This window comes from Mercenaria mercenaria, chromosome 3, assembly GCF_021730395.1.
Source record: "Mercenaria mercenaria strain notata chromosome 3, MADL_Memer_1, whole genome shotgun sequence".
In the NCBI taxonomy this organism is placed as follows: Eukaryota; Metazoa; Mollusca; class Bivalvia; order Venerida; family Veneridae; genus Mercenaria; species Mercenaria mercenaria.
The window spans coordinates 60,947,233-60,965,650 of NC_069363.1; the positions used below are offsets into that span (position 1 = coordinate 60,947,233).

At 35.0% G+C, this 18,418-nt stretch overlaps 1 protein-coding gene across 2 annotated transcripts; it reads right to left on the reverse strand.

Annotated features, from left to right (window-relative positions):
* Positions 1-11,967: 11,967 nt before the first annotated feature.
* On the reverse strand, positions 11,968-18,017 carry LOC123523458 (adhesive plaque matrix protein-like). 2 transcript variants are annotated; one of them, XM_045301133.2, is made up of 3 exons: positions 17,994-18,017; positions 13,949-14,231; positions 11,968-12,532 (listed from the first exon to the last, which is right to left on the reverse strand). In XM_045301133.2, the coding sequence occupies exons 2-3, from the start codon at positions 14,220-14,222 to the stop codon at positions 12,237-12,239; spliced, it is 570 nt and encodes a 189-aa protein (XP_045157068.2). In that variant the 5' UTR covers positions 14,223-14,231; positions 17,994-18,017; the 3' UTR covers positions 11,968-12,236. The 2 variants fall into 2 exon arrangements, with proteins under 2 accessions (XP_045157068.2, XP_045157067.2); XM_045301132.2 differs by lacking the exon at positions 17,994-18,017 and adding an exon at positions 14,675-14,816.
* Positions 18,018-18,418: the final 401 nt, after the last annotated feature.

An 18,418-nucleotide genomic window follows, 5' to 3' on the forward strand; every position in this document is an offset into this window, starting at 1 on the left:
GTTTTTTTTCCAAAAAAAAACATGAAAAAGAAGTTGGTTGAAATCTTCAATGAAAACAATAAAATTTCATTATGTATACGCCTTAATTGTCTCGAAAAGCATTACAAAAATACAACTGTCGGTCGGAAATAATTAAAATATGTAGCATAATGTACAAAACATATGAGCCGCGCCACGAAAAAACCAACATAGTGGCTTTGCGACCAGCATGGATCCAGACCAGCCTGCGCGGATGCACAGGATGGTCAGGATCCATGCTGGTCGCAAACGCACTATGTTGGTTTTCTCATTGCGCCGCTTATATTGTTCTTACCGTCCTGCCAAAGGATTCATTTCTTCTCCACTCAGAGATCAGGAAAAATATCTCATTTCCTGAAAATTTGGAATTGAAGAAAAGGGTAAATTTTCAGATTTTAAGGCTTTTTGACTAGTTCTTATTCATTTCGGCCAATGTATTTATACTAGGAGTAGCTGTGGGATATTTTGGGGGCGTAAAAAATACACTATGGCTTGGCACTGTACAGGATATAGTCGAGTGTACGGTTATGCTCCTTTTTATTTTCATTGTGCTTTTCAATTTAGTAAGAAGTAGATTATAAGCATCAAGTTCTTAACAAGTCTAACACCCGTTGGTTACGGGATGTCTTTTTGTTAATAATATGAACGAGACTCATGTTATCACAATGTAGCACCAGCTTCTTTCCTTTTAATTGTTTACCCCACATTAAAAAGGCCAAAAGGATCGGAACTAATTCTAAAAGTGTGATGTCCCTAAACACAGCCTCATTCCAGTGATCAGGCCATTTATAAACTAACCATTCTCCGTTCAAGTAAGCACCACATGCTAACGATTTGTTTCCGGCGGTGTCGGTGTACAGATTAATGTGGTTATCTGAAAGCCATTCCTGTTCTGACATAATGGTGGTTCCATTAAATGAGTTTAAAAAGGTTAACCACATGTTTAAGTCTTCTTTCGTGTCCTTATTAAGACGGACATAGTGATGAGGTAATTTGGCTTGGACTTGCGCTTGATACAATCTACAACTGAAAGTCCTGCCATAAGAAATGGCTTTCGAGAAAAAATTAAGGCTTCCAAGTATGGACTGCAGTGCTTTTAAAGTTATTTTCTTTTTCGAAATAGCTTCTAAAATCTGTGCTTTTGCCTTTTCAATTTTATCACTGGGTACCCGGATTTCCATACAGATGGTATCTATTTTTAAACCAAGGTAAACTAATGTAGTGACGGGACCTTCCGATTTTTCGGCATTTATTGGAACTTGAATATCATTGCAAATATATTCAAAAGATGATAAAAGATCAGAGCAATCACTTGTACCAGCTTTACCGGCAAAGAAAAAATCATCCAAATAATGATCTAGATTTTTTGAATTAGCGAACATTGCTACAGCATATTGTAATGAAGTTGCGAAACGTTCAAAAATAGCCTGACTAATAGAACAATCTTGCGGAAGCATTTTTTGAATCCAAAATTTGTTATCGCATTTAATTCCAAGAATATTAAAATCCTCTGGTTGAACAGGTATTAAATTAAATGCAGATTTAACGTCCCGTTTCCCTATTAACGTACCCTGTCCTAGCCTTTGTATAATATCAATAACATTGTCAAACTTTGAATATTGAGCAGAAGATAATTCTGGGTCTATAAAATCATTAACGCTATTTCCTAATGGGTATGATAGGTGTGTTATTAATCGCATACCGCCAGTGCTTTCTGGCACCAGTCCGACAGGGTTGGTCCGAAGGTTCGAGAATGGTTCCGTCTTAAATGGCCCAAGTATTCTACCAAGCTCCACCTCTTTATATAATTTTGAAAGAACTAAATCTTGGCTTAATACTGCAGACTTTAAATTTTTTGAATGAAGTGCGTAACGCGGACCATGGTATTCGATTCGAAACCCCTCTCTGAAACCGGATAATAAATATTTTTTTTCATTATGGTCGTAGTCGTGGAGCCACATGTCTAAGCGCACCGGATCTATCGGTGTATGGCCTAGGTCCCATAGATGAGCCATTAGAAACTTGTCTGTAAACGGGTCTTGGGAATCTTGGTCTGAAATAATTCATGCCTCTAGTTTGTTCTAGTTGAAAAACATTTTTGCAAATTACTGAAGAATGTGACCCTGAGCATTTTTTTACATTTGTGAGAGTACTGGCATGCGTATTTTGAACAGTAACCTTTATCATTAAAATCAAAACAAGGCCTTAATTTGTCACTGACCGGTGTGTGGCTGGTCATAGTAATATAGTCTATAAATGACCATTTCATATTTGTATACTTAGAAAGTTTATGTCGGAACATTCGATCGTATTTACACCACCCAAAAGAGTTTTGTTTAGAAGCTGAACGTATTGTATTAACATACAGCAATAATTCTCTTGCAAGATAAGGCATTGTTTGTAACATTATGCTCATATAAACCAAAACTGCATCAGTCCACTTTTCAATTGACAAAATTTCGTTTGTTTTTGAAGGAGGCGAGCTAACTAGCAGCTCACCATTGACTAATTTAATAACTTATTTACTAGCTACATCTTTTTCTAATAATGACGAGAGTTCGATAAACTCTCCTCGCCAACCTTTTTCCTTTATATTTTGACTAACATGCAAGGCAAGATCTGTACATATAGATGTCATAAAAGTTTCATTACCTGACATATGTGAATTAGCCTCCGACAGCGGTTGAGCCATGTATTGCTGGGTACTATGTGCGGGAACATTGCTAGTGGGTTGCATAACGGGCCCAGAGTTGCTAAAGTAGGGGTACACTGGTTGTTGGACATTCACAGCTGATGTAACACTTGCATCTGAAATAGTGTTTACATTGTGGTCCATGCCAGATGCTGTCCCTGGTTAGATAGATCTACTTGTCAAATGTTCCGATGATACATATTGACCAAAAGTGTTAATGTCCGAGTTAGTTTGTTGCGTGTTCGTATTAGCATATCCGACAAATGATGCGTTTCCATGGCAACTGAAACTTTGAGAACCTGTCATTGGATTACTAGGCAATTGTGCCGATGTCGCATAGTATATTGTTCCTGGTTGGGTACTCATCAAATATTCCGACGATATATATTGACCGGAAGTGTAATTGCCCGGATATGTTTGTTGTGAGATAGTATTAACATATCCGGCAGATGGTGCATTTCCATGGCAATTGAAATTCTGAGAACATGCCATTTGGTTACTAGACAATTGTGTCGAGGCTGCATACTGAAAGGTGTCACTAGGCACTGATATGACAGTCTCGGGAGTGTAAGTTTCCAATGTTTGAGTAACCATGGTGCGTGGGATTGACTATAGAATCAGAGCTGTCTTGTAGCTGATCGCTGCATTCACGAGAATTACAAGTCCCTGTTTGTAAATTGGCAGCTGTAACAGTTTGCGCAGTTTGAGGTGTTCCCACCGTTGAAGCTGGATCTGAATTAAGGCACTGCTCAGCGGACTGGGGAGTAGCTGACACTAACCTCTGTAACTCTGTGGCTACTTCTTGTCGCCGTGCATTACGCCTGGGTCTACCAGTCACAGTTGTAATACGTTGCCTTCGTTGTCGTGGCATGCTTGAATAAAATATTTAATTTGCTAGAGGTTATGTCTATCACAAATAATTTTACAACTTAGCTTGTTAAAATATAAAATGAAATAGCTCTACCATTCTAGTGTATCGACACTAGCTAGTCTAAAAACCTGTTTTGACTCAAATTATCAAAATTTTATAGAATCTGTTCCTTGTAAATAAACCATCGTATTTTGCAAACATTTAAAATCATTTTAATATACTGTTAGCATGTAAATAATTTTTCAACATAATTTTAATGAGAGTTTACAAAACGTGACCTGTTTGTTCGGCTTCCCAGACAAAAAAGGAGGAGCTCTGCGCGTTTCTTCTTGATGACGCAGGCTTGATGACGTAGTTATAAACCGCGTGCATGCCAACCAACAAGACCGGAGGAGTTAGCTCCTATAACATCTCCAGATAAAGACATTTATTTGGAGACAAGCTCCAAATAACTGTACTTATGTTAATCAATGAAGATATTTGTTTCACGACATTGTTACGAAATTGTACTTTGTTGGAAAAAGCTTATATGGCCCGCTGGCGACAAAAGAGAACTTAGACAGAATAGTGTAAAAATAAAATATAATGGACCATTGTTAAGAAGGATTCTACGAAAGCTTGTGTATCACTATACATATATATGCATTTTCTCACTGTAAGAGTAAAGATACAAATATGCTGTTAACTGTGTTGCTTAATCAATAGATAACCATTTTAATATATTCAAATTTAGCTTTTTAAAGAACAACAGAAAAAGAACATTCTCATAGGCTGATTATATAAGTTGTTAAGGCAAAAGTTATGCGAAAAAAGTACATGTCAGCCAAGAATGTACTGGAAAGTGTCTAACGATCCCGCCACTACCCATCCTCAAACACCGCTGTGAAACGATTTGTGGGAGCAATGAATTGTTGCAGTTTTATAAAAAAAAAAAACAGGCGCAGTTTGGTGAACGGGGTAATATTTGGGTGATTCGTTTTGGCGCAAGGAATAGTAAACTTGTCGCCGAGATATAACTTGTCTTTATACGGAACTAAAATAGGAAACATCAAACAGAAGGAAGAGTCATACATTACTAAGGTTTTTCAAAATACATAATACCCTTACTCCAAATTACCAATGCCAATGTACCATTCGCAACTATAAAGCATAATTTATCCCATCAGTTATACGTGATTGGAGTTCCTTAAATTAACATATTGAAATCAGTCCTACTTTAGGAATATTCAAATGTCGTCTCATCTCTAACGTAAAAAGGTTTACTCATTGTCAATTATTTCATACTCGGATCAATCATATGTGACCTATCTGTATTTGTGGCGAAATAGAAACTGTTTTTAACTACATTTTATTCTGTCCATCATATACACAAAATGCACTGATTTTAACAGGCTTGCCATGCCCTTAACCACAAACAACACCTGACCGTTCACCAAATTGCGTCTGTTTTTATAAAAGTGATTCATCAAATAGTTCAATGATACTTCCCTTTTACAGACTGTGCAATTATATATGCAAAGTGCATTTAACTAATACATTGGCACAGAGGTCCCGTCAAAATGAATTGGTCTCCTTGTATATTATTAATGATCAAGTTTATGTGTTATGTGTTTTATGGCGTCTGTTGAATCTTCGCTATTTCCCAGCAACTACCAACAGGAATTTTGAGAAACGTCTTAAGAAGCTTCAGACGAAGAGAAGATGTGCGTATTACCACTCACTTCTTGTTTGATGAGTTTTAACGGAGTTGTAAATAAAATCTATAAAAAGATCCTTTGGAAGGGAAGCAAAGAATGCAACCAAGAAGAATAATAGCAGACTCGGTTTGATTGAGTCTGTTCATAAGAAGTAATGATATGTGCAACACCTCTCACGCCCCCTAGCACCGGCTTAAGCGGAGCTCTATTACATATATGTTGCAAGTCTTACCTTGCTCGATGAGTTTTCACTGAGTTATCAATCAGAGTTATCACGGGGTTATCAGCCAGCCCTTACTCGATGAATTTTCACAAAGTTATGGTCCGTTGAGTCATCTACATTTATTAAATCTGATCGGCTTTCTGTTTTTCCTTGTCTTAAGCAAAATTCCAAAATTGACGCTAAGGTACATCAGCCTTCTATATTGTCAAATAGCGTCCCTTTTTCCACTTAATTGAACTTTATTTTCAAAACTTTGCCACTTTTAAAAGGAAGTTCAAGAAAGTTTACATAAAGATAACCGGAACTTATCCTTCCTCGCGGTACTTCAGAACATCTCTCTACTAACTAGTCTGGTTCGAATTCAGCTTATTTAGAAATGCCTCGGTAGCCTAATGGTAGAGGGTCCGCCTCGAGTGCGGGAGTTCGTGGGTTCGATCACTGGACGCGTCATACCAAAGACCTAAAAATGGTACTAGTAGCTTCCTCGCATGGCGCTCAGCATTAAGAGGATAGCACTAGGACTGGTCTGCTCGGTGTTAGAATAATGTGACTGGGTGGAGTATCATGTCACGTGTCTACGGGGTGATATTCCAGATATTCTAGCGAGGCATCACTGTAAAGTTGGGCATTGTGCTCACAGCTACAAGTAGACACCGTCGTTTATAAATAAAAAATTCTCGAAAAAGACGCTAAACCCAAGCACACACACACACTATCTGTAACGTGACGAAAATGAATGTGCAGGCGATGGTATTGTGTAAGATGTGTCTGCAGGTGTAGGGGTGATAACAAGTTTCCAGTTTTCCCGAGTTCAGTCAGTAGAGCTTTCTAAATCTTTTTTGATGTCACGTGCTTGAAATCCATTCTGGCTGCTCAATAAGAGTTATCTCTCATTCAACATTAATGCATATACTGGAGACCACTTGCAAAAAATACGTGTCATTTATGATGTCTAGTAGAAAGTACGGTCTTATTATATATTCTTTGTTTCATGAACACAAATCATTCATCTGAAAAATAACGAAGTTAAATTTCATTAGGGAGGTCATGATCAGTATGAAACGAGTTTATAGATAAACGTTAATCTGATGTTTTAGTATACGGCAATTAATACCGGGTTTATCAGTACGCGATAAACTCATCAATTACATGTATATCATTGCTGTAGGTATTTCTATGATTTGATCGAGTCATCTAGTATTTTGAGCCAGATGACCCAGTTTTAAAATCTGCGTGCAGTTTTTACAGAAAAATCATCGTTTCGTTTTCAAAGATAGCTGAACTCCTTAAAAACTTACTAGTAACAAAACAGAAATGCCCCCTTTATTTGGAACGAAGTCTGTAAAACGAACTTTGATACTATCAAAGGACAATTAACTGCAATTCTCTTACATAAACAAGCCGTATAATTTAAACACAGATACAAGCGACCATCGTATAGCCGCCTGCTTAACTCAAACTTGCGACTCATATGAAGCAGATGATAATAAAGAAAGGCCTTTATATTTCTTGTCTCATAAACTAAGTGATTCTTCGCGGAAATGGTCAACCATAGAGAAAGAGTGTTTCAGTTTACATTATGCATTACAGAAAATGGATCATTATTACAGAATTCACAATATTCATAGATCATCGCCCCTTAGTTGCTTTATTAGATTACCCAAATAAAAACAAGAAAATTCAGTTGTGGGCATGGTCTATAAATGGTTAAAACTGTAAGTTCTTCTACATATAAATATAAATTATTAGATGTAAGACAGAGAGAAAATTTTATGAATATTATGAAAATGAATTAATGTTGAAACTTTGAGATTAATTCTTGCATTATCCTACATCATTCTATCAAATCATACATATGTTAAAGACCCGTCATATAATAGAGGATACGCATCATACGTAGCTGTACAATTTGCGCCATTGTGGCCGCAACATTTAGTATTTGAACCTATATTTTTACTCGCTTTTACAGTAGAAAAACATAGGATGAAGTGCTAAATATATGTAATGCATTACATAAGTACTACATACGATGACATTTCTCAAACTTGTACTTTTTTATAGTTTGCCACGCACTGGTTTTCTTTCCAACCTGTTTTATAAACGAGTTCTCCTTTTACCATATCATTCCATGGTTCTAGCCTCGACCTGCCTGTGTGAATTACACCTTATTAGAATATTTTTCCAGGAAACGAAACTGCATCATTTACAAGAAGATTAAAATTGTTAATTGACGGCCATAATAGTGAACAATTTATACTCGTAAGTCTGTCTGAAGATTTTCCTTTTGCTTAGTCACAAGGTGTCTTCATGTAGCTTTGTCTAAACTCTTTCAAAGGACATCTTTTACATTGAAATGCACACTTATTCTGGTGGGCTTCATTACGTTAAATATAGCAAGGTTAAGTCCGGTACGTTTTCGGAATGAAAAAAAAAGTAGGCGTATTTTATAAACATTGGTATTAACCTGGTTATTTATTATGTTTAAAGAATTAAGGATTTCCACAAATGAGTAATTATTGAAAAAGTAAACGAGTGTTTGAATAAATTTCCCTCTTCCTTCCAGAGACACGAACATAGAAATGAAAAAAAAAAAACAAAAAAAAAAAAACAATAACAAAAAAAAAAAACAAACATAACCTGATGCAGCTGAAGGTAGACAAAACAGAAACGGCCAGCCAGCTATCTTGTTAAAGCTAAAATCTGCTAAACAAAAAAAGGTGTATGTTTCATGCTATAAATTTATACCGTATTTTGTGATCGGTCACTTACAGATGGTACAGGATAGGTCTCCCTAGCTGTAAAACTTAGGCCATTTTATCCTCAAAATTTAATATCCTGAAACTAATGTTGCTGCTCGCTTTTATCGTACAAAACAATTGAAATGTCGTATGATGAAGTGCTAAGTATATGTAATACATTGCATTAGCTCTATCCTTAGTAGACACGTCTGAAACATGATAATTACCGGACCTGTTTCAACGTTTTTTTCGCTAATTTTATTTTGAATCACAGTGCCCCTACTCCATAATATTTAGTCTTTTCCTTCCAATCTTTTTGAAAAGCGGTCTCTCCTTGTATTCTAACATTCTGTTCATAATTCTGGCAATTCAGTTATCCGCCTGTGTGAATATGGCTTTCTTAAAAGTTTTTTTTTCGTAAAGCCAAACTGCATCATTTGCAAGAACATTACAATTGTCATTTTACAGCCAGGATTGTGACCGCTTTATACTCATAAGGCTGTTCAGGGATTTTCCGTTTCCTCAGTCCCATGTCAAAGGTGTTTCTGTCAAGATCTTTCTAAGCTCTTTCCAATGACACCTTATACATAGAAATGCACGTTTACACTGCTTAGAAGCATCACATTATACATTGCACATTTTGGCCTCGGTTCGTTTTCTGTACGAAATAGATAGGTGTATGTTATAGGCATGGATACTCAATGGCTTACTTATTGTGTTCATAGAACGAATGAGTAATTGTTGTATAAAATAAAAGAATGTTTGAATCAATTTGTCCGCTTCTTTACAGACGGACATGCAAAACAAAATAAAAATCTTTCACCGTAGGTATTTTAAAGTAAATGAAACACGAACGTCTTCCGGCCATCTTGATTAATGTCAAATTTGCGAAAAACGTTAAAGGTTATTATACAATTTCCTTTACACTAATATTAAAGTCTAAGTCTCATGCTATTAAATTATACCATACGTTATACATCCGTTACTTGCAGATGATATGGGACAAGATTCCCGAGCTGTACAATTTAAGCCATTTTTGCCTTTAAATTCAATGTCCTGAAACTGATGTTGTTGCTAGCTTTTATCGCACAAAAACAATTAAAATGCCGTATGATGAAGTGCTAAGTATATGTAATACATTACATTACCTACACTCCCATTCGACACGTCTGAAACTTCATAATTATCGCACTTGTTACAACGAAATTTCGCCATTTATTTTAAAAATCAAAGTGCCCCTACTCCCTAGTGTTTAGTCTTTCTTTCTAATCTTTTAGAAAGCATTTTGTTCATAGTTCTGGCATGTCTGTAATTTGTCTGTGTGAATAAGGCCTAATTACAATTTATTTCCGTGAAGCCAAACTGCATCATTTGCAGGAAGACTACGATTGCCAATATATCGTAATGATTATGAACGCTTTATACTCATAAGGCTGCCCTGGAATTTTCCTTTTGCTCAGTCCCATGTCAAAGGTATCTCTATATAGATCTTTCTAAGCTATTTCCAACGACATCTTTTATATTGATATTCACGTTGACCTTGCTTTGCAGCATTACGTAATATATTGCACATTTTGGTCCGAGTACGTTTTTTAGACTTAATAGATAGGTGTATATTATAGGTATGGATACATGCTTAATTATTATGTTTAAAGAACTAAGGATTTCCACGAATGAGTAATTGCTGTACGAATTAAAAGAATGTTTGAATCAATTTCCCCGCCTCCTTACAGACGGACATGTAAAATAATAAAAAAAACTATGACCGGAGGTATCTGAAAGTAAACGAAACGAAAACGGTCATCCAGTCATCTTGATTAATCTCAAATTTGCGAGAAAAGATAACGGTTATTATGCACTTTTCTTGACACTAGCATTAAAGTCTAAGTCTCCAACTGATGTCGTTGCTCGCTTTTATCGCACAAAAGCAACTGAAATGCTATTGATGAAATGCTGAATATAATTGAGCCGCGCCATGAGAAAACCAACACAGTGGCTTTGCGACCAGCATGGATCCAGACCAGCCTGCGCATCCGCACAGTCAGGTCCGACTCCATGCTTTTCGCTAACGGTTTCTCTAATTGCAATAGGCTTTGAAAGCGAACAGCATGGATCCTGACAAGACTGTGCGACTGGTCTGGATCCATCCTGGTCGCAAACGCACTATGTTGGTTTTCACATGGCACGGCTCATATGTAATACATTACACTAGCTCTACTCTCAGCCGACATGTCTGAAACTATTTTTTTTGTTAAATCACAGTGTACCTACTGCATAATGTTAGTCTTTTCTTTTCAATCTCTTTTTGGATTTTTTTTTCATTTCCCCCAAAAATGACGTTTTCAAGGGCAGATAACTCTTTTTCGAATCCGGTGACCTATGATTTTTATTGCCTTTTTTTGTTTCTTAGATGATTGTCCTTCAATATCCAAAGTTTAAAGAAATTCTGTTATTGGGAAAATTTTCGCCCATCTCATATACAGGGAATTCTAGCGTACGCCTTTAAGTCACATCAAGAAATTATTGTATACGATGCGTGCCGCACGGATTTTATTGCCAGTGATGATTAATTCTTTTCTATTTTATCTATTTTGCATTTTTCATTTTCTGACAACCACAGGTCATCGTATCATGAAGAAATATCGTTCCTGTTTGTTGCTTAGGAGTTTATTGTGTGAACAACAGTCAGTTTTTGTAGTAGCATGATCAACTCTCGTAAGCAGAGCTAACTAAATTCAAAGGTATTGCATCAAAAGCTTCAATTAATTTATTACCCGCCGCCAGGAGGCGGCGGGTTTATTGGTTTGCTAAATGTTTTTCGCGTGTGGGACATGGAGCAAGTCACGTGACAGGTTTTCGATCCTGTACAGATATTTTTTTATTCGTAGATGTGTGATAAACTAATATTTTATTTAAATGATAAAATATTCTGTTTATATTTATATATTTTACTATTTTTTAAAAAATAAGAAAAAACTTCGGTCACGTGCCACATTTCGACCATCTTCGTAACACACCGTAAGTTTCGACCAAATTCAACTTTCGCGTTCGGATGACCTACACCTAATTCACACGATCCTTTTGTTTACATTTTTATTTCTACAGTTTTCGTCTTTCAGTGGTACATTTTACTTAGATACAAGAATTTTATAATTTGGTGGTGATGTAGGATTACCACGATTAATCGGAGATTTGTGGAATTATGCTTTTTCTTAATATTAAATTGTAAAAACAGGTTGATGTGTAAGACGTCATCAATATCTGCGTACATAACATGTAAACATATAATCAGCTTTCAGTGAGATGATAACCTTTGATAGAGATATGTAAAGTTTGTTGAGTAAATGGAAAATTAATGTGTTTACATTACTTCTCTTAGGCTTCTGGTTAGGAAAGTGTGGTTAGTTTGCATGAACTATAGATATTAGATTTTTTAGGATATAATTTAATATATTTAGATTGCCATGACCTGTAGATGACCCAAATTGTTTTTGAGATCATTAGCTCAGAAAACATTGCTTACAATATAAAAACGGACATTCATTATGACTGACATGAATATATATGTACATTTCTAGCGGCGGAAAAACTTTTGACACAGGTTGGATTGCCGACTAGCGCTTCACCGAAGAGTAATCAAACACACTATTGCCTTTTAAAACAACTTATATGTGACATCATATCAAACTGATAGTAAATAAGATAAGATAAGATAAGATAAGATAAGATAAGATAAGAAATGTGTTTATTAACGTGACTTGTGAGAGCATATAAACATAATTACACACTCTATTTAACAATTAAACACATCTGGTCCGATGGGCTTAAAAACTACTTAAATTTGTTTTATTTCAGTTGATGAGATTTCTGTGAAAAAGGAAATTATGATTATATCAACTGCATTATTCCTACCTAGTTTAAACAAATCAGTTCAGATCTACAAGCAACAACAAGACTCATCACTTTAAGATATCTTTTCAACAAATGTTGTATTGTTCTAGTACTTTCTTCGATATGGCATCGGCAATGGTTTCTTTGGACGTGGACGCCATTTTGGAGTCTTAATCGGTGGGCGCCATTTGGGGTACCTAATTCGTGGCCGCCATATGGGATACTTCATCGGTGGGCGCCTTTTTGGATACTTCATCGGTGGTCGCCATTTTGGTGATTTGATTCTTGGTCGCCATTTGGGTAACCTCGGTTTTGGTGACTTGTATCTCGGTCGCCATTTACGTATTGGTCCCCGTTTCTTGAAGAGAGGTGGTCTGTATTTTGAGGGATATTTTGACGGACCTGAAAGTAGAAGAGACGGTAAATTTGATAAAGAAACTATATGAAATAAAAACGAACAATGCATTGTATACCAAATAAGCTGTATTGGATGACTGAATTACAATTCTAATGACTAGCAATGCTTATATCATCACAAAGATATTATGTTAACGTTATATTTAGCGCCATGTATGCATCGAGAAATAGCGCTTTCATAGATGAAAAAACAAGTTTAAAACGAAATGTCACAACTTCTTCCTTAATTCACACACATACACACACACACACACGCACACGCACACACACACACACTGAGTTTGTTATTCACTGTGCAGAATAAATCGACATCATTTGTGCTCTAATGGAACTATTCCGCAAGACGTACTACCATTTCCGGTTCAGGCGTGTATAAACAATGGAGCGTGACGGCCTACCATTTACATTGACGCCATACATGCGCGAAGAAACAGTTTTATCATATTTGATCTAAATTTTACAATAAAAGACATATTAGAATCGAAATAATTCATAGCAAAACTGTGTTTGAACACTATAAACGTCGTACCAAATATTTTAACTTAACGGGCTAGGCCCTCTGTTAAATGACTACGCTCGCCATATAACCGCCCATCGTGTATAAAAGTGTTAAAATTATTTCTTAAATGAACCAGGTCGCCGTCTTCATTTCATTAAGTAACATATAAAGGAAATAAAAAAATCTAGCGAAACAAAAACATTAACATTAAAAACATTAACAATATTTATAAACATCCAGATATTTCTATAAGCATGTTTGAATCAGATAGTATTAAGATGGCGTATATCACTATGGAATTTTATTTGCAAAATTCTTCGAAGGTTTGTATCTACTTTAAAGACTTTGTATAAACTTTTACGTTTCTGGAAAGGTCTTTAAATCTTTAAACGAATGAAACAAAACTGCTTAAACAGATTATGATATTAAAAGACATCACTAAAAGGAATAGATAAGTCTTCCCATTTATCAGGATCTAAGGATCGCCCTTGTAAACAAAGGTCTTACTGCATTTTACACAATGCCCGAGAGAACCGTGTTAATTTCTCTTAATAATAATTATGTACCGTTCCATTTGCAATCAGAGACGGTTCTGCCCACTTAACAATAAAAAAAAATAAACGAATTAATAGTCTGTGACACCATTCCCTTAAGCACGAAATGTTCTATAAAATTCAGAAAATGTTCCGTGTATTTGGGAACACTCACAGCTGTACGCCCTGTTTCAAACTTGACGATAAACATTTTATTCCTTTAGTTTCCGGTATCTTTTTTAATCATAACCCCAAGAACAGTTTCTTGTTTAATATGCTTAGACTTAATAAAACACCTTTCTTTATTCAGTTGATTAAAAAAAAGAAACTTTCGCAAAGCGTTACATGCTACCTAAAGTTGATCCTTACCTCGTCGGTATGACCCATAAAACCCCATGTATCTGCCGTAATCGTCATCATAACCATCTAAATCGTAGAAGTCATCGTCAAAGTACTCATCAGAAAACCCGTCGTAATCATCAAAATATCCTATTCTACCATAGCCTCTTCGTCCATAGCCATAAGCCATCGGGCGATATCCGTATGGTCTAACTCCATATTTTCTTCCCACACCGCCTCTCCAAGGTACATGTGCCGCTGACACGGCAATCAGAGTCACGAAAACGAGGAGTTCTATATGCATGGCAGTATTCTGAAAGTAAATGAAAAGATTGCTACTTTACTACCAGGTCCTGTATGAAAAGCTTGTTTCTGAAGATTGTGAAGCCCGTCTTCGCCTGAAATAAATACCTGGAGTGGCAGATGAATTCTTCTGATACCTTTTACGCTTTGAGATGTCGGTCACATGAAGAAATGCTTTTTGACGAGAAGCCTTGGTAACTGATTTTTAGCAATGTTTGACGGGTTTCATGACGATTTTTGTGTTATTTACTGTCCTTGAAAACGAAAGTAGGTTAGACATATAGTAGGTTTCACATGTTGATACATCTATTCACTATTAAACTCATACCCGGGTCGAGAATCGAACCCGTACCGCCGTGACAATAAAACTGGCTGTTTACACATGGTACCCCCCATTACAAGCGCTTTTCAATTCTTTTAAATGGAAAAATTGGTAAAAAATATATAACTTACTTAAAGAAATGTCAGATTTTATGGTATCGTATCCTGGCATCATGTGTTCTCGACAGTCTAACAAAAACAGGCATATTTAAAAATTAAATAAAAATAAACTCATCTTTCAAATTACCATTTCCTCAAAATTTTACCCGTTCCTGATCATCTTGATTTAAAAAATACACAATTCTATTTTCGTTGTTCACAGTAGCACATTTTATCAGTGACCTACTTTTTAGTTCCAGGAAGCACCTGTCATATATTCCCCAGCTATATTTAGAAACTGATATTTTTACCATTTCTGTTAAAACCACTGTTGTGAAACTGTAACACTGCAAAAAGTATTTAATTTGGAAATATCACCGGTTTAATAAATATGGAATTTTACATTTTTTTTTATATTTCTAAATTAATACAATGGGTATTTACAAATGATATCGTTGCCCAGCAACTTATATGACAATTGAAATAATTCGAAAACCCCAAATTGCTACACATTTTTCAAAACCTACCCATATCAATATCAAAAGGCTATAGCCTGAACTTCTTTTGAAAATTAACACTTTTCTTCTGAAATATTTCCTTTACAGATAGCCCTGATTTATATCTAAGAAAATAAATATGTTTTTCAGTTCTTTCACGTAATGCCTATTGCTACTTTACGCAGTCCACATCTCTTACAGTGGAAATCAGGCAGATTGATGTCACCAAGGTTTATTTTGATTGACTTCCGGTGCAGAAATTTTGATAGCAGTAATGATGCTTGACGGAAAATTTATGGATATATATCAACTTTTAAACCATGTTAAAAGTTACATTAAGATTTTCTAGCTTATTTACTTAATTTGAAATCAGACTAAAACTGTCCTGCTTTGATTCCAGGTATATTGTTTATTTTTTACATTTTTAAAACAACAGACACAATGTTTACACTCGTGTGTATTTACTTGTTAGGATTATATTGCATGCAAAGATTTACAGGTCATTTCCATAATAGCTCGAGAATACATGTATGTCGAGAACACATGACGTCGGGATATATATGTTTATTTAGACGGGTACAAATCACGTTAGAACTTGGCAAATCAGTGAATCGCGCTAGCTTTTTATTCGAACGACGCCATAATTTTTAATTTTTTGCGAAGGATGTCAGGCAAGTGTGCAATCGAAAAGAAAGGGTCGCCATTGGTATTATTGTACTAGTGATGTTAATACGAAAATCAATGGCTTTTTTTTCTTTATATACAAATATTTACATTCACTTAACATTTTGTATGGAAAGAAAAAAAACGTATAATGAAATATTATAAATTACAGTTCATACTTTTCAAAGAAAACAAAAAAGGTATATCTATATTCTTCTGCTTAAGTTGTTTCTTATAGTTGAGCCACGCCATGAGAAAACCAACATAGTGACCTTGCGGCCAGCATGGATCCAGACCAGCCTGCGCATCTGCGCAGTCTGGTCAGGATCCATGCTGTCCGCTTTCAAAGCCTATTGCCATTAGAGAAACTGTTAGCGAACAGCATGGATCCTGACCAGACTGCGGATGCGCAGGCTGGTCTGGATCCATGCTGGTCGCAAAGCCACTATGTTGATTTTCTCATGGCGCGGCTCAATTATTTCTTTTCAGGCCAGAAGAATCTAATCAGTGTATGTATTTTAGAAAGTCCTTTAGAACGTATGTACATATTTTTTTAGTTTTCGAAAAACTTGGTAAGTATCAGAATATCGGTATACAAGATGTTCCACATGTTCATATGTTTCATTCTTCTTTCTCCCAAAAATATGATTTATATATACAGTATGAACTTGTGTTTAGTAGTAGATTAATATCCGTTATATTCCTTTAGTTCTATCTTATAACCAATTATCATGCTTTTTAAATTTTTGAAAAAGTTGTGTCAGTTTTAGACAAGAATGAATCCAAGGAAAAATGGTCATAGTTGTAATTCGTTTCAAAATATTTGCAGCAACTATTACTTTCAATGTTCCATTTAAACAAGTTTGAATTAGTTGCGAGTATTCTGTGCCATGGTGGCTTTATATTTGAATTGTTTTATTTTGTTGTCACCCTTGCGTTTGTTCAAAATATAGTAAAAAGAATTCCAGTCAATTTCACAGGACAGAATATCTTCCCAGTATTTATGTATATATACGGTTTTGTAAATTTTGGAGAAAATAAAATATTTTATATATCCCTGTTCGTTGTTTCTTCAAGAAGTTTTCCTTCGATACGAATATCGTAATATGTTTTAACTTTAGTACGCCCCAACGTTTCAGATTTGATATAACATGTATATTTCCATTCATTAGGCACTGATTATTAAATGGTATTAATTTCTGCGATCCAGTTTTGCTTTTTGGCTAATTTTTGGTGATAAAATTGGGATCTATTTCGCCATTATTTGAAATAATATAATTCACAAAAATCAAATCAGAATCGATCCTCGCTTTGAAAAACAGGTACTTCCCTTTATGTTTAATAAATCTGTTTACCCAGATCAGTTGCTTATGAATGTCATAAACATGATGTACTTTCTCTGTTTTTTTTTCAATGTCTTTTTGTTTTACTTCTATCCAAACTTCATTTTTTTTTATTAAACAATGGGCTTTTCAAGTATACATTTGGAAGGCTTAAAACTAAATCTATATTAGTATTGAATATGAGAAGGGTTTTACATAGCTGGTTTAAGAAAAAAGATGGTATTACTTTCCAGTTTGCATTTTCTGTTGTTTTAAAGTTTTTAACCCTTTTTACTGCCATGGCTTGTTTTAAAGAGTAAATATCTATCATATCTAAGCCTCCATCTAATGAGTACAAGAAGTTTGAGTTAGCATCACTGCATATGATATTGCTGAAAACTGGTGATTTTAAGTAAGTTAGTAAATGTGTATGAAGACATTTTTGTGTTATGCTTCCATAATCGTGAAGCGATTTGCCACCAGACTTTCGTCAAATGATCATTTCTAAACAGAAAACTATTAACACTTTATAAAATACAATCTTAAGTCAAGTACATGATTCTAAGTAATACTGCCGAAACTTACCAAATGACGTTGTCATAAAAAAATTTTTTATTCCGGACTTGACTTAATGTTTTGGCGCGAATTTGAGCGTTTTAAATCTTAGGTATAATTTTACTAAAACTTCACTATGCTCATCAATATCCCAATATATTAATCGAAAATGAGAAAATAAAGTAAAACTAAAGGCAAGCAGGCTGGGATAAGTAAAATTACTTATTACTCATGACTTTGGTATACTTACATATACCAACACAGTTTTGAATAAAGTACAAGGAACTCAAAGAAAAGAAATAAATTGTGACTTACCTTTTTGCCTCACAACATAGAACTGAGGAAGCTAGAATGATGGCCCAATATTTATACATGAATATGAATTCATAATTTTACTGACGATAATAAAAAGTCATAAAACTGTCAATATCATTTTGCGTTTAATTTTAAAGGTTAAAATACATTGACACGGTAATCTATGAGGTCAATTAAAAAGGCAACTGATTAACTTGGTTATGAAACACATAACTGTCCTGTCATGGTAACACAATGATATACTGTTTGTATTATTATTATATACATAGCTGCCATTTATAGAATTGCGGAATATTTTAATACTAATGTAAAAAAAAATGCTTTAGATCAAAGCAATATCAATTAATATTTTTAGAATGATAATTTTATATACATTTTAATGTATTTTTTTTCTCTTGTCCCGCTGATAAAAATCTTCAGTTGAA

What these genes read in the sequence shown, in the direction of transcription:
- LOC123523458 (XM_045301133.2), bottom strand. Translation starts at nt 14,222, where the DNA reads ATGCATATAGAACTCCTCGTTTTCGTGACTCTGATTGCCGTGTCAGCG. An exon ending in TTATGGGTCATACCGACGAG is followed by an intron (nt 12,533 to 13,948) that starts GTAAGGATCAAC and finishes TTCTACTTTCAG; the next exon opens with GTCCGTCAAAATATCCCTCA.